Here is a 21,467-nt window from a genome sequence, read left to right as displayed (position 1 = left end):
ATGGATGGATGGATGGATGGATGGATGGATGGATGGATGGATGGATGGATGGATGAAAAAATTGAAAAAGCACCTAAGAGCCTAGTATGTGCTAGACAGGGTACTGAGCATATGCAGATACAAATACAAAAGTGAGGCCATCCCTGCCTTCAAGGAGCTTACATTCTAACAGAGACAATATGTTTAGGAGAATTGTGACCTAGGAAGGGTAAAAGGCTTAGGGATGCAGAGGAGGGGTATAGGGCAATTAGATAACATTTTCTTCCTTAAGCTATGGTTCCTAACTGGTCCCAAAGACAAGTGGTAGAAAAGGGAAGGGCATAGCTGGATGGTAGAGGGAGGGGGCTAGCTCCAGGGAGGGTTTACCAGTTAGCATGGCCCCAGGGCAGGAGCTGGAAAGCTGTCCAGCAGGAGTGGTAGCCGAAGCATAGCAGGAAGATGTGGTTGGGGAGCAACGGCCAGCTGAGCTCCCTTTGGCCATTAGCTCAAACCCGGGTATTCCTGACTCTGAGGCCACCTCTCTATTTGCTGCACCAATTCCTGCTTTTAAATAAATGTGTGTTCCATTTATCCCAACAGCATCTTAACACATTTGAAAAATAGTCTGACATATATATGTGTGAGACATATTATTTATTCAGTCCACAGAAGGAATATTTGCTTACTTATTATGCTGGCATTCATGCTGCATATTGTGTTGGAGCTAAATAAAGATAAAATGACAATCACAGACCCTTGGCAATAACTCAGTGCACCCCACCAATTGAGAACCTCAGGTCTAGAGGCAGGAGGGTGTGCCAAGTGGGGCAGAGGGACACAGGGGTTCTCATACTCTGGAAGCAGCAGTGTGGCCTACAGTAATGGCAACAAGCCCCTGTCCCCTCCTTGCCCCCAGCTATTTCTAGACCAGTCTTCAATGACAAAATACAACACCCATTCCTATTAAAAACACAAGAAAACATAATGGAGCCTTCCTTAAAATGGTAAGTAGCCTAAAACCATCAGCAAGTGTCATATGCAATGGGGATGAGCTAGAAGGATTTCCAATAAGACCAGGGATGAAACAAGGATGTCCATTATCACTATTATTCACTATGATACTAGACCATAGTCTCAGGTCATTGGTAAGTTGGAAACGTCCTATACTGTGGTTCCTCTTTGAGGATGAGATCAATGGCAACACTAGCATTGTTTGCAAGTCTTCCTGACTGATTGTTCTTAATAACCCATTTCTCATCAGAGCTGCTAATGAATTCTCTCCTTCTCAAATGTGCAGGTTTGGAAACCAGACCCTTAACTACCGGCTTTTCTATGACGGGAAACACTTTGTGGGAGAGAAGAGGTTTGAATCCATCCACGACTTAGTGACAGATGGCTTGATCACCCTGTACATAGAAACAAAAGCCTCTGAATACATTTCCAAAATGACAACAAACCCTATCTACGAACACATTGGCTATGCCACTTTGCTAAGAGAGAAGGTGTCCAGGAGACTGAGCAGGTCTAAACATGAATCAAGAAAAACGAGTGTAACCAGCGAAGAGCGTCCAGCAGTTGAAAAGGTAAATCTCGTTCTGTAGAAAGAAAACGACCTTTGTGGTTTTTATTCCTCATTTAAGAATTGGCTGAGTTTTTTTTTAAGCTGTAAAGTACTTTGAAAATCCCCGATGATCCTATTGAGGGGAGAATCACCTCAACTCGCTGTTCATTATGCAGACATTGAAAATATAGTTTGGAGCACTGACATTAACCAATGTCCATGGCAAACAGCCCTTTTCCTTTTACTGCTATTTGACGATGTCTCTGCCTTTAGCAAGGTAATAACTCTAGTATTTGAACCTGGTATTTGGCTCAATATGTTAGTATTTGAAAGGCTGTCAAATGGAGGATAGAGCAGCATTAATCTGCATTGCCCCAAGGAGCCGTACTTGGAAGTCACCAAGTGGCAGGCTGAACTTCAAAATAAGGCAAATCTCCCTAGTTAATCAATCAATGAGCATTTATCAAGAGACTTACCCATAAAGAAAATGGATTGGAGATAATAGGTTGCCCCACCTACTGGAAACCTTCAAGCTGAAGCTCAGGGAGCACTTACTGATTCCTGTGCGGGTACAGGTTAGACTTACTCAGTAGCCTCCCATGTACCTTCCATCTCTGAGACCTGGGCATCCTGTGATTATGAACCCTACTGGCCTATTTGCCACACAGTGAGAAGTACTTTCAACTAGCTGCAGATCCACACATCATATGAAATGGACGGGTGGGTGTTTGGGGTACAGATCTTAGTTTTCTTCTCTTTTTTAAATGCTGTATGGATGCCCTTTCTTTTATATTAGTACTACTTCCCAGTGACTCTCCTCCCACCACAAGAGACTCAACCAAACAACCAGCATTGATTCAGTGCTTGCTAGGAATAAGGCATTATGCTTTACTTTGGGAGAAGTGGATCAGTGCCCCCCTTTGAGGAGTTTATGTTCTTTAGGGGAAATGACCTCTATTAGCATCCTTGTGCCATCCATATCAGTGACAGAAATTGCTCGCCTCTTGCCACACCTAGAGTCTGCCCACCTCAGTTAGAAGGGAGACACTTCTCATCAGGTCTCTGCAATCAGGGTTGCTGCACCTTGATCAGAGTTCTGAAGTCTTGCAGTCTGATGCAATTACTTTCCAAAGTGGAGACTAGCCCCGATTGCCCAGAAATGTCATCACTCACAAATGTTTTTCTCCAGGGTGTCCAGGCATTTTCACAGAGTGTCGCCCACATCTAGAGCCCTCTCCCTCTTCATCTCTACTTCCCGGCTTTCTTTACATCCTACCTAATGTTCCACCTTCTACAGGAAGCCCTCCCTGATTCACCTTGATGCTACAGCTTCGCTTTGTTGCTTATTTCCAATTAGTCTTGTCTCTTTTTTGTTTTCACTTAGTTGTTCATGTTGTCTCCCCCATTCGACTTTGAGCTCCTTGAAATCAGGGACTATCTTTCGCCTTTCTTCAGATCTTCTAGGCTTGGTTCAGTGCCTGACCCATAGTAGGTGCTTAATAAATGTGTATTGATTTATTCATTAGAAAGGTTTTACTGGGAATGTCAGGATGATGGTTGTGATCAGTGTTATGTCTTGGAAGATTAGAAGATAGTGATCAAAGCCTTCTGTATAATTGGTCTTGCCTTTGAGGGGATTGGAAAGTTACTGACTGACAGTATATAATGTCCAGGGGAAAGATGGGCATATGATGCAAGGATATTTTTGTGTGTGAGGCAATCAGGGTTAAGCGACTTGCCCAGGTCATGCAGCTAGTAAGTGTCTGAGGTAGGATTTGAACTCAGGTCTTCCTGACTCCAGGGTCCATGCTCTATCCACTGTGAAACCCAGCTGCCCCTGACATAAGGATTCTTAATTTGTATAAACATCTTTAAAATAATAAATATATAATTATATTTCAATATAATTGGTTTCTTTTTAAGCCCAGGCTTTTTGTTTTATACATTTTAAAATGTTATTCTTAGAAGACACCATAAGCTTTACCAGACTAAAAAGGAGGTCCATGACAAAAAAGGGAAAGAACCCCTGTGACAGGGGCCAGGATGGCCAAGAGCTGATTTCATTCTTCCCTGTGTTTTCATAGCTCTGAAAGACAGCACCACAATTTGCTGATAGAACTTTTTTGTTTTTGATGTGACCCCTTTACAAACCATCTGCTTTGCTCGGCCCTAACCATGTTCTCCTGAAACAAAGTGACAGCCGGCCAGATGATTCTTCAGTGATGGAGCCCATGCTGGGCTGGTCTTCCAAAGCAAGCGAGGATGAGGACAGACATCAGGAGGCAGGGCAGGGCAAAGAGTGTTCCTTCTGTTCGTGGCTAATCTGTCATTAGAGGAGAATGTTCCTCCCCCCCACCCCCCGCCCCCCGCCCCATCCCTATCAGGTATGATCAGCACTAAGACCCAAGAGTCTCCAGTGGTTTTCCAGTGGGGTTTCAAGAAATCAGATCCAAAACTGGGAGGAGAAAGAGTGGTCATCTTGCCATGTTGGCAGGAGAGGAAGGTGGTCTTAATTGATTTTCTAATTGAGCTTTCTAGTCCAGGAGAATGAGTTTCCATCCGGCCAGCAGCTGCTCCATGAAAAAATGATTTGTCATCTCTTCTCCTTTCTCAAAGCTTCCGTGTCTCCAGAGAAACTGTTGCTTCCTTTTGAAATAAATCACTGGGAGAGTTGGTCAGGTTTCTGGCTGTTTGCTTCAAGAAAAAAAAAAAAACCTTATATTCTGGATTCACAATTTGTTTATTTTTCATCCTAGAGCAATTTTTAAATGTCTGTTTATCAAATCTGCTCCAAAGTCATTTTCTTGGTGATTTTCTCTCCTTGTATGTGTGTCGGTGTGTATCTGTATGTGTCTATGTTTATGGGTGCCTTTTGTTTTTACAACAAAGTCATTCTGTGCTACACACACACACACACACACACACCCTACCTTGTAAGTGGAAGGAACCCCAGTTGTGGAGTCAAAGGGCCTAGATTCAAATCCTACCTTTGGATATTTCTAGCTTTCTTGACTTTAACTCAATCACTAATAACCTCCATGGAGGTTCATCTGTAATAATATAAAGGGATTGGACTAGATCAGAGCTTCTTAATTTGCGGTCCACAAACCTCCAACTGGTTGATGGATATAGATTTCAAGGAATCTGCCACTTTGGATGGGAAAAAATGGCATCTTTACTTTCACTAGCCTCTAGCTGAAATCTATAAATTAAAACCATAATTCTGAGAAGAAGGTCCAGAGGCTGCCACAGGGGTCCATGACACAAAAAAAGGTTAGGAACCCCATGACTAGAATTGTGAACCTAAATATAAAAACCAGTTAAACAAAGCCTACTGGCCAAATGACTATATCTGATAGCAAATGCAACACTCTACATCCATGGTCCTTCACCTCCCTCCTCAAGAGGACATTAAGTTTGTCTCCTGCATTCTTTAGGACCAAGATCAGTCTCTGCAATGTGTCTGGGTTCCACTGTATTTGGGCATTATTTCTGCCTACTCTTTTTTGGGTCATTCTGTAGCTCATTCTCCCAATTCTGGATCCCTTGCAGTTTACACGAGTTTTCAGGTAATTGTGAAGAGAAAACAAGGGAGCCAACCTTAACAGCTGTGAAGGCACAAATTGGGACTGTGAAGCAAATTTTGAACAACTCTGAGAACTGTTTGTAGTTGCCAATCCAAGGGCAGTGAGTCCCACTATAGGGTGATGTATGACCAACCAGCAAGTGAAAAGCTGAGTAAAAGTCATTTCCTTAGTGAGCAGACGAAGGGTTACTTGGCACATTAATTTACATCCTGGTTAGATTTCATATTTTTGATTCCTCATCTTCATCCCAGAAACAGTTGAGGAAAGAATCATACTTTTCAGTGAGGAGAGAAAGCAAAGCCTCAAAATGCATATTCCCCTGGCAACATTCTACTGTGGCATTCATTCTTCACTGATCAAAATAAGGTTGAAATGCATTACTCTAAGATGGGCTCACTTTGAAGGGGGTACTCATTTCATTTGGACACTCTCAAAAGAGATAACGGGCGGCTAGGTGGTACAGTGGACGGAGTGTTGGGCTGGATGTCAGGAAGATTCATCTTCCTGAGTTCAAATCCAGCCTTAGCAGTTGTGTGACCCTGGGCAAGTCACTTCACCCTGTCTGCCTCAGTTTCCTCACCTGTCAAAGGCACTGGAGAAGAAAATGGCAAACCACTCTGATATCTTTGCCAAGAAAACACCAAATGGGGTCATGAAGAGTCAGACATGACTGAACAACAAAAGAGGTAAAGTAGAGAACAGAAATTTGAAGAATGGAGGCAGGCTTAGAGAGGGGCTTAGCTAGGAAAGGCTGAAACAGGTCATCCCAGCAGACTCGAAAGACAGTTTGGTCCTTACTGAGGGAACCCCTCAAAGCTGGAGTGAGATGTTGGGGGCTTCTGGCTCCATTATTGGGCTTTGTAAGCCATTCAGTAAGAATCTGGCCGTTCCTTCCTGATCTGCATTGACAAGTGAATTTATGAAACATTTTGGGTCTTTGTGGAGATTCTATTTCCCTGATGGGCAGGTCAATGGGCAGTTGCCATGGCAGCAGTAAGTAGAAAAGAGAAGGCACAAACGGAATCGAAAGACTTAGAACTGCCTGGGGGGGGGGGGAGACCGTTGGCTTCAATAATAGCAAATCACGAAGGTTTTAATGAGTGAAATGGTTCCGTTTCTGAACAGACCTTCCTTACCAGCAAAGAAGTGATTCATGTGCCAAGTTACTTACATTTTATTCATCTGTCCATTTGTCTTATTGATCATCTCCAGAGTAATCCAGAGAGAACATATTACATTTAGATCAGGGTAAACTGACAGTGTTCGTGATAAAAAGAAACAGCCTATCGATCTAATTTTGAGCGGCTTCCTGGTCGTTTTTCTTTCTTTAAAAAAAAAAGTCTAATTAAGGATGTACGCATTCATTCATTCACTCATTCAAGCAATCATTAAGCACCAGAGATAAAAAATGAAACAGCCCCTGTGCTCAGGAAGCATTCGTTCCACTAGGGTGAAACAACTTGTACACAGTTAAATAAAGACAAAGTATATAACAAGTAACATGAAAATGTTTTTCAGATGTTTCTAGATTCCATGATTTTGTCAAAGTGGGACTTCCCTGCTGGTACAGATCACCCTCTCACTCTCTCTGACTTAGTCCTCATCACACCTGCTTGCATATATGTGGGTGTGTGTATCAATGTGCATATATGTGTGTGTATGCATGTGTGTGTATACACATACATATATAACATTTTCATTTAAAACTTTAAGTTTCAAATTCTATTCCTCCCCTTCCCCCTCCCCCAGGGTCACACAGGTAGTAAGAGCTTGAGGCTGGGTTTGAGCTCAGGTCTTCCTGACTCCAGGGCAATCTATCCACTCCACGACCCAGCTGCCTGTATAATATAATGCCTTCACTTTATGGATGAGGAAATAGACACTGACAAGTTAAGTGACTTTACCAAAGGTCCTACTGACTCAGGATTCGAACTCTGATCCTATGACTCAAATTCATCACTAAATTAAATGTGGCTTTTCGAGTTACCTGTGCAGTTTATATCCCTGCTAGGTGGCAAATCCCATGAGGGCAAGAGTCCTATATGGCCTAAGCTTTTTCCCTTCTCTAGCCTGTGGCACATTCTCTATACATAGGCCCCTTACCGTGTATGCTGAAGACTAGATGAACCACCCCAGCTTCAAAGAGTAGCTTAGTTACCAGCTACTCAGAATGAGACACAGGAAATCCTTAAGTTTTATTTTAACTACCTGTCAATACTCTCACCTGGCAGCACTGCACAATTTAAAATGCAGACCCTCAAATAAAGAAGCTACTCTTTCCTAAGTCCTCATTTCACTTCTACCATAACCCTTACCTGGCTATTGGTTCACAGAGAAGTTAGTCATCCCCAAGACTTTGCCAAATGCCATTAAATAAATAACCACAACTATTTATAGGGCTCAGACTGGGGGGGGGGGGCAGTGTTCTGAGAGCTCTGGCTCCCTTGTCTCTTCCTTAAATGTTCATCCCACTTACCACAATAGCATCTCCACAGGAACACTGAATATCATTTAATAAATGACCATGTGTTCTTGGTGCTACAAGGGAGAAGGGAAAATGATAAAATCCCTTTCACTTAATCAAAGACAATTTCATGGCAGAGATAAGGTTTGTAGAGAGTTTGGAGAGACCCCTTGGCCCCAGGCAGAGCGCTGGAAGCATCAATGCCTGTTGCTTCTTCAGATTTCTCCTCTGGTGATCACAGCCAGCTCTAGGGTGGGGTGGGTGATCTCAGTGATGGTGGTGGAGGAGCTGGGGAGCCAGCATCTCTGCTTGGCCTGAGGTCTGTCTGTCCAGCGCAGGCACACTCATGCACTGGGGCTTGGGGGGGGGGGGGGGCACATCTCTGAGCATAAGCTGCCAAGATTCAGCTGCCATCTCTTTCATTTCCCTTCCTTGAACGCGCCTCCTTGGACAAGTCCCCAGACTTCCCCCGTGCAGCCTGAGTGCCTAAAGAGACCAATCGCAGACCTGAGACCAGGCCACCAGCAACATTATAATAAGTAGCCTGTATCCCCTTCCAAAGCATCCATCTGCCCCAAGCCAAAGGATGCAGCCCATGAAGGATGTCTGTGGGAACACTGCCACCTCGTGGTCAGTGAAGGCATGCCAGCTAGACAAGGCTCCTAAAGCAAGGCTTTATCTCAGGGGCAGGTAAGAAAGTCTGGTCTTAAACAGGAGACATTGGGAGACATTGGCATCGAGGTGGGTAGAACGCCAGCCTTGGAGTCAGGAAGTCTCGAGTCCAAATCCTCCTTCAGACCCTTCCTACCTGTGGGCAACCCAGGGAAATGACCTAACTTTTTAAGCCTCCATTTCCTCAAATATGGAATCAGGGTGATGATAGTCCCTGCCCCCAGGGCTGTAGTAAAGACCAGAGGAGCCAGCTATCCCTCCTCTGCTTCATAGCTTGTGTCAATCAGCAAATCAACAGGCATTTATTGAGCACCCACTCTGTGACAGCCTCTATCCCAGGCTCATGGATAGACAGGTAATGTCCTTACAGGATCAAGGAAGGCAGAGGCCAAACTCATTACCCACCAACACACCAAACCCTGGGTCCTCGCCAAAAAAATACAAATACTACTTTCACATCATCAGTGAGAGGCTTGAGTGACTTTTTAAAACTTTCAATCAATCCACAAACATTTATTAAGCACCAACTTTCAATCAACAAACCTTTATTAAGCACCTACTAGATGACTCAGTGGATGGAGGCTGACCCTGAAGTCAGGAAGGCCTCAAACACTTACTAGCTATGTGACTCTGAGCAAGTCACTTAACCTCTGTTTGCCTGAATCCACTGGAGAAGGCAATGGCAAATCTCTCCAGTATCCTTGCCAAGAAAATCCCATACAGGGTCATAAGGAATCAGACACGACTGAACGGTAACTTAGCTGGGCACTATGCTAGGCACTGAGGGTTCAGAGAAATTAAATAATCCCTGGCCTTGAGTAGCTTACATTTTAGCAGAAGAATGCACCATGTTCCCAGATAAGCAGATGCACAATCCTAGCTGGGTATGTAAAGGCTACATCCCCATCCGGAGGAGACGGAAGGTCTTCTCAGAAGAAGACACTGGGGGCCAGACAGGTCATCATTTACTTTCTGCTAGTTTTCTCATCTATACAATGGGCACTTTGGCCTAGAATGTTGATCTCTCTGGTTTCTTCAAGCTGTGAATCAACCCTATGAGTCACTTCTGTGTTTGGTCTTTCCCTGGAAGAGACAGGCCCCCAGTGAAGTAGAGACCCAGGGAGATGTGGCCTCCGGTGCCAAGGAACTTGGGGGCCTCTTGGCTCTGGGGGCCAAAGGTTTTCCTCACCCCTGATGCCCTTCCTGATCTTGGGGGCTGAAGCAGGCAGGAGCCAGATATGATTTCCCCGATGATTTGCATCGACACTAATGGAAATCCAAGCACTACGGCTCTGTGGTAGATTATTTGTCTCTGTTATTTCTGGGGCAGTTTGTAAAACAGGGATTACTCATTTCTTAATAATGAAACGTCTGGCTGCTTTATGGTGGTTGTTTATAAATGTCTCTGCTGACTTTGTCTCTTCTTATACTTAATCACTGAAGAATTCCCCAGTTAATATTTCACTTTCTGCCTCCCTTCCATTTGCAAACCTGGTGAAATTCAGGCATCAGGAGAGCTTGGAGGTAACAATAAGCAAAAAATACAATTTCATCACTTTCCTATGGGTTTCTTTATGTCATCCCCTTCTTTCTTCCCATTTTTCTTTCAATTTGTTTTAATTATTAAGAAGTCAATGTCACACCTTCTAATCTGTGCCTACCTATAGTAGATACCCTTTTTAACACTAGCATTGAGGAGAGCCATAGCTAAGGAGGGGCATCCAGGAAATCAGGCACAGACCTGAGAAGTACCTCTTGGGTACAGAGGGACTTAGAGGGTCCTGGCCCAGACGCTTTGATCCCAACCTGCCCCTACTAGACCTGTATTCTAAAGAGATCAAAGAAAAAGGAAAGTCACCTCTCTGTACAAAAATATATTTACAAGCCCTCTTTTCTTAGTAGTCCAAAACGAGAAACCAAAGGGATACTGACCTATTGAAGAATGGATAAAAAGTTAGAGTGCATGAATGCGATGGGAATTACTGTGCCAGATGGACAATTTCAGAGGAAACTGAGAAGGCCTCTATGATCCGATGCATGAAGACGTGAGCAGAATTAGGAGCTCATATATACTGACAACAAACAATATATTTGAGAAAAACAACTTGAAAGATTTTAGAACTCTGATCAATGCAATGATAAGCAATAACTCCAGGAAACTAATCATGAAACATGCCGCCTACGTTCGGCCAGAGAGGCGGCAGATTAAAACATGCAGAGGAAGGCTATATTTTTGGACATGGTCACTGTGGGGACTTTTTTGGCTGGTCTATGTATATTTGTTATGAGGGTTTTTTTTAATCTAAATTGTTCAATTTGGAGGAGGGGCATTGAGAGAGAAATAATAAATGCATATAAAATTATTATTATTTTTAAAGAGATCTGAATCAGGAGAGGAGATAGGCAACCCCTTCTCCCAATACCACTCCACTTAGGGTCAGATTTCACTGCTCCCACCCCTAGCTGAGGGTGTCCCTGGTGCTCGGCTGTTGAACATCAGGAAAGGACTCTTCCATTGTCTCAGCACCGCGTGGAGGTAGCCACGGCTTCTTGAAGGTTCTGCCAGCAGATCTTTGTCCAACCTGGACAAGTGAAGAGAGGGTCATTTTTAGCTGGGAGTCTCGGTGATGACTTCTTTGACCACAGTGTCTCTCAGACTCCATTGACTGAGTCATGAAGGGGTTGGGATCTGCATCAGTAGGGGAACTACCCTTGAAGTATTGAGTGTGAGGGACAATGCCTGACTGTCCAATCCTAATGTCTCCTAGAAGGACTTTACTGAATATAGTTCTGCTTGTCAGATACCACAGGACCAAGGCCAGACCTGACTCTAATTCAGATTTTAATAAGCCTCCTATAAAGTATTCTTTGATTTTCCCTGAAATCAAGGCATAAGGAAAATGCCACCACCCCCCTCCTCCAATGAACTATGGTCGGTTAATTTGAAATGTCTAAACAGGACATTTTACTCCAGAATAATTTTCCACTTCTATTATTTCCCTTTAAGAATACCCAGGTCCAATCACTCTGGCACAGTCTTGTCTACTTGCAGTTCTGGGCTGAACCACTTTTATAACGAAGGGCATCTGTCTGGGGACAGACCTCAGAAGGAGAAGTGTTTGTTCATCACAGACAAACCAAGCCCCCTTCTGTGGCTTGAAAATTCCCACATGAGTCCTCTGCCATGAGAAGGATGCATTTCCAAAGGGTTGGCATGACCTGATTGATAGGTTTCACTAAATCCCAAGGTAACAAGATCTTTGGCATCAAGCTTTCATCTCACTCCTTTCTAGTGTGTAGAAAAATGAATTAGGATGAGTTGAAATCAGTGCCAATTTGGCCTTTTAAACATTTAGGAGGTTGTCTGCCTTCCAATTCACCTCTTGTCATAGCCTTGAAATTTATAGCCCTAAAACGCTATAAATAAGGAGAGCTCCCCATGTGTGTTATCCTTCAGGGCTCGAGCCCGCTCAAGTTTGTGAGAAGGAAGTGCTGCATGGACTATAAGATTTCAAAATGGCCTTTGTGGTGTTGGTGGTGGTTGTGTTGGGGCTGCCAGGTGAAGCACCCTTGTTCCCATCATGCAACAGGCGAGGAAGTCTTCTGGTCAGCAGCCACACCAGCCTCCTTCACTTCCCACTCCAGCCATTTTCCCTCTCTTGTCCTCCATGCCTGGAATTCTATCCTCGCCTCTGCCTCCTGACTTCTCTGGTCTTCTTCAAGTCTCAGCTTAAACCCCTTCTGCTCGAAGCCTTCCCGCAGCGACTGCCCATTTCAGCCTGGCTGTAGCTTGTTTGTACATAGCTTTTCCCATGCCTCCCCCATTAGACCGTGAGCTCCTTGGGAGCAGGCACTGTTTGGGGGTGGGTGAGAGGGCCTTCTTTTCAACCCCAGACCTTATCACAGGGCCTGGCATAGGGCAAGCGTTTGACTTGGTTTGTCTTGTTCTAGACAAGTGTTTTGCCAAAGGTCCTGCAGCAAATAAGTGTTATAGGCAGGATTTGAACCCAGATCCAAGTGTAGCCCTCTGTCCCCTACAGTGCTCTATGGGGGTGTTAGCCATTCATGCGTCCTTGTGCATTCCCCTCCTCCCCTCTTGCTACATTTGGCTGCAAAAGATATGTTCCAGGTGTGGAGTGAGAAGGGACCCTCCTAGCATTATGTCGCTAACTCCAGCAGATTGTCCTGCTACAGTCTGTAGTCATAAAGTAGCTAGGCTGGCCAGAGCTTCTGAAAAAGATCCAGCAGTTTTAGTGGACTGCAAGCCCAATAGGAGTCTGCATTGTGATAGAGCCGCTAGAGACCCTTGCTGTCTTCATCTGGCGGTCCTGCTGTACGCCCCCTTGTGCTGGCCATACCTGGATCGCTGTGTTCGGTCCTGACTGCCACAGTTTAGAAAGGACATTGGTGAGAAAGAGAGTGTTCAGAGGAGGGGGACCAGGATGATTCAGGACCTAGAGGCTGTGCCATAAGAGCATCGGTGAAGGAAGTGGGGGCGTCTAGCCTGGAGAAGAGAATGCATAGTAGACGCGTAGCGTCCATCTGGCTGGAGCCAGGGTAGCTGTCTCCAAGTATGTAAAAGGCACATACATATGCATAGGATTATTTATATACACATAGGGATTAGGCTGGTTCTGATTGGACCTAGCCAAGAATGAAGGTCTAAAGGGACCACTTAGTCTTGAAGTAAGGAACCTCCCCAACAATTAGAAAAGTGGAATGGGCTGCCCACCAAGGGCTCTCCTCCTCCTCATTGGAGGCAGACGCCAGATACCCCTCGGGTATCAGACAGCACTGAAGGTGCCAAGGTCACCCACCCACTGCATCCCAGGATATCGCCAGTCTCTGGACTTGTGTCCTGCCTCCGGACTCTGGGAGACAGTGAGGCTGATAACTGAGCAGCTCTGCCTCACTTAAATCCCATCCACACACAAGTCAAGCCATCACCCTCCTGATGTCATGGTCCTCTCTGAACACGAAGCACAAGCAACAACAGATGATCTCAGGTGGGTTCTAGAGAGGCTGCTCCGTTAGACCCGGGACCACCCTAATAGCTGCTGGGATTCCTTCTGTGATTGTATAGAACGGCTTCTAAGACAACGGGCAGGACTGGTGGAGGTAGCTGGACTTAAAGGGACGAAGGAAGCCCGGGTTGAAGTCCTAACTCTTATTCAGGTCTTCTGCATCTGCTTCTTTGTCTGTCAAAGAGTAGGCTGGCCCGGGTGATTTCTAAAGGGCCTTCAGCCTCTAAAGCTCAGTGATTCCATGTCTGGGAGAAAGGAAGACCAGGACTTTGTTGGGAATGGAGTAGGGCAAGACCTTTGATCAGTCAACTTTTATTTGCCAATGGTCATGAGAGGGAGAGGCTGCTTATACATTAAGGAGGGGCATCTCCTGCCAATTTAAAATTGTGGCTTCAAATATTCAAACCAAAGAATCCTGAACTCCAGATTGTCAGGTTTGGAAATTGAGAGCTAGAATAGACCCTTTACAGATGAGGAAACTGAGGCACGGAAGGGTCCTGTGTCCCCCTGCTGCCAAGTATCAAAAGGGGCATTCAGATGCACATCTTCCTGAGTGCAAGTCCAGAATTCTACCCTGCCTCCATGCTGTGTCTAATGAAGAGGAAACTGAGGCAAACAGGGTGAAGGGACTTGCCCAGGGTCACCCATCTAGTCAGTGTCTGAGGTTAGATTCGAACTCAGGAAAACAAGTCTTCCTGACTCCAGACCCCTGAGGGCTCTGTGCACTGTGGCACCCCCTAGCTGCCCCTAGAGTCTCAAAGTGTGTGTCTCAGGATATCTCAGATTATATGTGCATGCACATATGAGAACATACCTAGACATACATCTACCTGCATCTATACAAATACCCACATGCATGTATAAGTATCTCTCCCACAGCACAAGTGGCCCATCATGGTTTTGATATATCATGGGTCAGCATAATAAATTCAATGAGAATTTCTTGGGAATTTAACAGAAGCCACAGATAACATGTGAAGGCCAGCAGACAACACAGAAACATTTAGAAACTCAGAAATGCATAAAAGCTATGTATAGTATTGTATAATATCAACCCATTTTATCTTTTAATAGCATAATAAGTCAGACTTCTTCACTGATATGGAGGACCAAAAAATTGTACATGGATTTTCCAATTGTGTGTGTGTGTGGGGGGGGTGCTACGTCCTAACACACACACACATATACACACACACACATGCACCATTGAAGGGATAACTGTATACCTGTATGTGTATATACACACATCCACACATATAATCAGTGTTAAATGCGGTGGTACAGTGAGATTTCATTTATTTGGTCTTAGCCAATCAGAACCAAAGTAACAGTGCAAAGGGAATGCTGGCCGTCGGAAGGGGACTGGCAGTTTTCTCCCAGCTTGGTTTAAAGGATCAGTCTCCACATGGTGCATCTATGGCCAAAGCTTAGACCAGCCCTGCTTGGGTGGGCTTTGTGAGGCCTGACACTCCCTGGTAACGGGTGCCTTGGAGCCAGAGGATTGATCTCTCTGGGCCCCAGTTCCTTCATCTGTAAAGAGGGTATGAGGGGGTTAGAGCAGACCACTTCTGAGGCCCCTTCTGGCTCTGATCTGTGACCCCACGCCTGGAAATCCCTTCTCTAAGCATCTTCTGGGTGGACTTGTCCATGCGATCATATGGCTTTGACACTAGGTGTCAGGTTTTCCTTAAAGTTTCCAGCTTTAGTTGTATTAAGCTCTTGTAGAAAGCAGTGAGAAGTTTTTGCAGCTGTTTTGTTTGATTTTTTTTTTGGGGGGGGAGGTGATACGGATTCTCCCCCACAGATTTAGAAGGTCTCATGCATGTGGGGATTCCCTCCAAAGATGCTGAGTCCTATCCATCCACACCTGCCCACCCTGCCCCACGTTCTCCTATGAGTTCATTTACAAGGGGTCCACCCCAATGTGCTGGGGGGATGGCGGAGGGCTTTCCCTGGATCCCTTGCCGTAATGGTACTCTCAATCATTTCCAACGGACCAGCCCATCTTTTCCAGCCATACAACTTTTTGATAATGCCTTTGAGCTGCTCCTGGCAAGTTTTCACGGCTATATTGCTGCCTACTTCCCAGCCCTGTGCTGTCCCCAGAATAATAGTGATGTTTGAAAAGGTCTTTTTTTTTTCAGGAAGAAACCAAAGTTCAATAAAATTTTGGCACAGTGGGAAAGTCAGGATTAGGAGGCCAGGGGCTTGGGTTCAAATCCCAGCCTTAGTACTACACAACTAATAATAATTGTTGTTCAGTCATTTCAGTTATGTCCAACTCTTTGTGACTCCATTGGAGGTTTTCTTGGCAGATACTGGAATGGTTTGCCGTTCCCTTCTCCAGCTCATTTTACAGATGAGGAGACTGAGGCAAACAAGGCTAAGTGACTTACTCAGTGACTAGCAAGTGACTGAGGTCACATTTGAACTCAGGTCTTCCTAACTCCGGGCCTGAGCTCATCACTCAGCTAATAGTAAGTAGGATCTATGTAGTGCTTTAAGGTTTGCAAAACACTTTACAAATATCTCATTTTATCTTCACTACAACCCTGAGAGATTAGCAATACTATTATCCTCATTTTACAGATAAGGAAACCGAGGCAGAAGCCTACTACTTAAGGCTTCCTCTTCTGTAAAATGAGGTATTGGATTTGCTGGTCCCTGTGGTTCCATATGGTGCTAAATTGATTGCCCTAGGAAAAGTACCTGACAGGTTTGGGTTTTTGGTTTTTCGTATTACTAACCAGCCCTCTATCCAGGTCAAAAACCCCTCATTTTGCACATAAGTCCTAAGTGCTAAGAACTTTTCTGGTACTCCCCTCCTCCTATCCCCAAGCCTTAAATTGAGAACATTTTCCTTGCTGATATCGCGGTTTTTGTTCTCAGGTAGTGGCTCAGGTTGGTGCCTGGCCAGCCCATCTGTAGAACCAAAGTGGGGCTCTTGTGGAAAGTGCTAGGGGGCAGGACAGAGCTTAACCCCCAATGAATTATTCAAATGTTGATAGTCCAGCTTGACCATTTTGCTTTCCCTTCCTCCCCTGGGGCCATTTCACTACCTCTTAGGAATTTCACTGAGTGTGGGCAGAGGAAGGAAGTCAAAGTTGAGTGTTTGTGGTATTAGAGTTATTGGTGGAGAAAGCTGAAGCTGTTGGCTAAAAGCTTTGGATTTCAGTGACTCACGCTCTTCCCCTGGGCCCTTTACCGCATCAACAATAGAGCTAATTGCACTGGGCTTCTGGCCCAGGGGATGCTAATTCAGCCCTTTCCACTGGTAGGCATGTCAAGTCTTTTGACCCACCATTTCTCCAGGTTGAAAGGGCTCCTGCAAAGTCATTAATGTGGTGACAACTTAAAGGGTCTTTGACCACATAAACAAAAGCATAGGGTCTAAAACAGAGGAAATGATCTTCCTACATACTCCGCCCTGCGTGCCATATTTCTAAAAGAATGTTGTCAAGCTAGAATCCAGGCAACAAGAGGGCACCCAGAATTGTGAGGGAGCTGAATTCCTTGCCAGATGAGGATTTATCCGGGAAACTAGGGATGCTTAACCCAGAGAAAAGAGGACTGGGTAGGGGGTGTAAGGGAGGGGTGTGTGGTGTCTCCTCACATGAAGGAGCTTTGTTAGAGGCAGCCACATAGTGCTGGACTTGGAGGGAGGCAGAAAGACCAAGGTTCAGATCTCTCTGACTCTCCCTGGCTGTGACCCTGGGGGAGGCCCTTCACCTCCCTTAGGCTCCATTTCCCCAGTTATAAAATGGGGGTAACAATAGCTTCAGCTACCCAAGGTTGTGGTGAGGCTTATGTGAGCTAATCTGGAAAGCATTTTTCAAACCTGAAAGTGCTAAGTAAATATCATCATCATTCTGTTTGACTTCAGGTGACAGAATGGGGAAAAGTTTCAGAGAACCAGGTTCATCCATTGACAAGCATTTATTAATGCCTTGAAAGCTTCCTAATAGCTAAGGTCAATCCCAGAGTGGCCTGTGCTGCCTATGGAGGCAGCCCGTGGCGAAGGTCAGGTGATATTATAGAGGGCATTCCTGGTCATGGATGGTTTGGCATAGCTGGCCCCTTCTAGCTCTGAGGTTCTATGATCGCTTCCAAGAGGTATGTAAGTTGGGCCTAGAATCAGGAAGACTTGAGTTCAAATCAGGCCCCATACAATAGCTGTATGACCCTGGGCAAGTCACTTCACCTGTCTGCCTCAGTCTCCCCATCTGTAAAATGAGGATAATAATAGCTCTTACCTCCCAGGGTTACTGTGAGAGTCAAATGAGATAATATTTGTAAAGTGCTGGTATATAATAGGTGCTTAATAAATGCTTTTTTCCTGTCCTCCTTCCCTGGGAGCATCTTTACTTCATGTGCATTTTACCAAAATGGTCTGTGCATTTCTTAAGGAGCCCAGGGATGATCTGAAAAATCTTCATTTGAGAGAAAGCCTCAGAGGGAATTAGCCCTCTGTAAATACATATGTATATATGTGTGTACGTCAGTATGCAAATCTAGGAGAAGGAAGACATTAATGTCCTTCTGCAGTAACCTGGTGTCAGCAATCATAGGCAAAGCTACCGCGTGGGATGATCAAAGGGGAGACAGTGGGTTTGGAGGATGTTTTCTGTGTGCCTTCTGTCTCATCTTTCTCGAGGTTTGATTAAAAGAAAATAGAGTCGTTGGGAGAACAAGCGATACTTTGATCTTTTATTTCTAAAGGGACCAAAAGGAAAACTTAGAAGATTTCAGCAAAGCAGACAGCTGATTTCCAGGAGAAGATTCTCTTATCTCTGTAAGCTTGAAGCCTATCGGCATGGCTCTGCATCCTAACTCACCATGGAAATCCTGCTGCTGTCCTGGAGACAATGGCCTAGTTAGTCTTATGAATATTCGTATCTGTTCTTTACAGGGTCCAATGTGTTAAAAACATCAGTGGACAAGACCTTTGAGAATTTGCCTAAGCAAGTTACTTAACCTCTGGGTCTCAGCTTCCTCATCTATAAAATGAAAACATTATTGTTGATGAGCTCTAAAATTACAATAATTCTAGGATTCTCTAGTCTAGTCTAATGTCTTCACTTTTCATATGATTTTGGCACACTGAAGGTAATGATTTTTATATAGACCTCTAGAAGCCTACAGGCATTTCTATGACTAAATTCCAGAGACCCAGAGAAATTTAAAGACCCAAGGGTCCTCATTTGCACATGTAAAGAAAATAAGTTCAGTTCATTAAACTGACTTCAGAACTGGTAAAAACTGTTGGAGGTTTATAGGATATACTTACTGTGACAGGGCTTTTGAAATCATTGCTGGGATTTTTTCCCCACCCAATTAATTCCTAGTCTCTGGCTTTGTCGCTTGAGATCACTCCACATTCTATCTTCAAGGGTCATCTTCCCCTGTAGTTGTTAATATGCAAGAAATAGAGAAATTGTTTTGGAAAAACTATGTAAAATTACATGTGTCAATTGGCTTTGAATAATTATAAAAATTATACCTTGGAATAAATCATCGACAAATGTTTGCCAAAGAATTTCAACATGTAAAAATTATTAGAAGCAATTAAAAGCTTGTTGCATTGGAAAACAAACTAGATTTATAGTCAAAAGACCTGAGTTCTACTCCCAGCTCTGCCAATTATCTTTAACCACAATCAACAGATATTTTTCTAGGTGCTGGAGCTTCAACAATAAAAATAAAACAGTCCTTGCTTAGAAGGTGTTTACATTCTGTTCAAAGAAACAGGACAGACACATTTTAAGTGTATACAAATATATAGATATGTAGACATGTTTTAAGTATATGCAAATAGATAGATAGACAAATAGACTACATAGACAGACAGACAGATAGATAGATAGGTAGACAGATAGATAGACAGATAGACTAGATAGACAGACAGATAGATAGATAGGTAGACAGATAGATAGACAGACTAGATAGACAGACAGATAGACAGACAGACTAGATAGACAGACAAAGTGATGTCCCTGAGATATGAGTATGTGCATGTGTATGGCTATCTTTATCTATCTATATATATCTCTTGGGGAAATCATTTCACCTCTCTGGGACTCAGTCTCTTCATCTGTAAAATGGATTCAGTGATGCCTCCACTTCCTTCCAACTTTAGACTTATTATCTGATCAATCTATGAAATCAACCTGGAATCAAAGGATCATAGAGTTAGAGTCCAGAGACTTTGAGATCATCTGGTCCAAGCCTATGAACTCAGCAATGTGGACCGTGGAGCCCGTCCATGACTACCCAATTACTGAGCTTCTCCTCCTTGCCCTCCCAATATGTTTGCCACAAGGGAGGGGCTCCACTCAACATTCTGGGGGCCTCGCATCATGATCTGTTGATAGTATGTGGGCTGCCCATTGTTCAGCCCTCATTCCCCTGTGTGATCAGCCCCTCTTGGATGGTCCATTTCTTTGATGACATCTCTTACAGTACTTCAATGATATCCTTTGCATTGGCTGTGTCCCCCATGTCTGAAATGTTCTTCCTCCCCATTACTACCTCTTGGAAATCCTGATTTCCTTCCAGAGAGCTCAAGCACCACCCCCAACATAGAGCCTTTACTGATAGCTGGTGTCCTCCCTCCCTGAACTCCCTTGTTTTCGTGTATATTTTGGATATAGGCGTGTATTACTTCCTCCACTTAGAATGTAAATTCCTTAAGGGCAGGGACTCATTCGTTTTTATTTCTGTATGCCTAGCCCTCAGGGCATTGTCTAGCAAAAAGAGCTTAATAAATGCTTGTTGACCTTCTGCTGTATAATTCATTGTTCAGTATGCTTTGCAGACATTATTACCACCAAAAACACCTCTCTCCAACATACCTTTGGGGGATACCAAACTTTAATTCTGTAGTCATTTTAATTTGTAGTCAATTTTAATACATTTTAATTCTGTAATTTAGGTCTCATTAGCCATACAAAATCCATAGAAAAATAGTGACTTTGTTCAGGCTTGATGTCTTTAAGAGAACCACAGTTTCCCAAAAGCAACCTAGCCAAAAAAAAAAAAAAATGCTGGCATCTCCTCTGCATAGTTTTCGGTATCTGCTACTGGCTATGGTGTGCTGGTCATTGGTTTAGTGGAAATCATTCTTCAAAGCAAAGAAGGGAGGTGCCAGGTTGTGCAGAGTTATCATTTCTAATGTTTCCTTAAGGAATTTCCCACCTTACCTGCAACCTGCAACAATAACCTTTAGTGACTCATGGCTTAGAGAGTGGCTCTTCAGAATGGGAAAGCATTTCCAATGAAAATACATCTATCACTGGAAAATTTGTGCAGAAGGAATGGCTCTGCTTACATTTAGGGATGATTTCCTGCAGGTGCTGAGAGAAGTGAGTAAAGGTCAACAGCTTCTTGTTGAAGCAAGTACCCCAAGGAAGTAGACATCTTGCCAATTCAAATTATTTTCTGCTTCTCCATTCACTGACCCCTCACACATACAGACTCCAACACACCAGCCCTTATAGACTTGGAATCCTGAGTTGGACTTCAGAGGTTGCCTTGTACAAGAATTCCCCTTAAGACATACCAGATAACTGGTTATCCATTCTCTGCCCAAAGATCCCCAATGAGGAGGAGCTTGCCCACCTCCTCCTCCCCAGGCAGCTCAGCCCACTTTGGAATGACTCAAATTGTTAGGAAGGTTCTCCTGGCATCAAGACCCAAAGCTGCTTCTGGGCAACTTCTACCCACTGTTCCTCATCTAGCCTCAAGGGCAGACAAAGTTCCATGGTACAGTCCTTCAGATACTTGAAGAAAATAGCATGATGCATGTCCCCTCTCCCCTCTTCCAAATTTTCCCTTCTCTAGACTAAGTATTCCAAATCGTCACCACTTTCTATCCTCCAGTTTAAAAATATATTGAATAGTAAACTAATTGACATGTAGTTGATTTCATATATGTACAAGTAACTATATACTTTAATATATAAGGTGCATATATTCTCTAAGCACTTATGTAAATATATTGGTTAACATATGTGCATGTGTTTAGAAATTTGGAGCTAAAAGTCCTGGGTTTGAGTCCTGACTTTGCCACTTAGAATATATGTGATACTGGAAGGGAGGGAGGGAGGTGGACGGACCAGACGGATGGATGGACTGGATAGATAGATAGATAGATAGATAGATAGATAGATAGATAGATAGAT

General features: G+C 44.0%; 1 protein-coding gene and 1 long non-coding RNA gene across 2 annotated transcripts in view; one reads left to right on the top strand and one right to left on the bottom strand.

The window, feature by feature from the left end:
• The window catches only part of CHN2 (chimerin 2), a 286,149-nt gene that overhangs the window by 194,867 nt on the left and 69,815 nt on the right, over positions 1 to 21,467 (top strand). Inside the window, exon 6 of the mRNA XM_069088634.1 lies at positions 1,277 to 1,562. Within this exon, the coding sequence (XP_068944735.1) occupies positions 1,277 to 1,562 (286 nt within the window). The remainder of the gene's footprint in view (positions 1 to 1,276; positions 1,563 to 21,467) is intronic.
• LOC138161482 (uncharacterized) overlaps positions 17,702 to 21,467 on the bottom strand; it is a 25,881-nt gene continuing 22,115 nt past the window's right edge. The window contains exon 4 of the long non-coding RNA XR_011168380.1: positions 17,702 to 18,143. This is a non-coding gene — a long non-coding RNA (uncharacterized lncRNA). The remainder of the gene's footprint in view (positions 18,144 to 21,467) is intronic.

The sequence above is a fragment of the Petaurus breviceps genome, unplaced genomic scaffold (genome assembly GCF_028583685.1).
Source record: "Petaurus breviceps papuanus isolate PSGF00001 unplaced genomic scaffold, PetGlider_PUasm1.0 185, whole genome shotgun sequence".
NCBI lineage: Eukaryota > Metazoa > Chordata > Mammalia > Diprotodontia > Petauridae > Petaurus > Petaurus breviceps.
The sequence above is the reverse complement of the archived record's forward strand: the minus strand, read 5'-3'. Positions and strand labels throughout refer to the sequence as shown.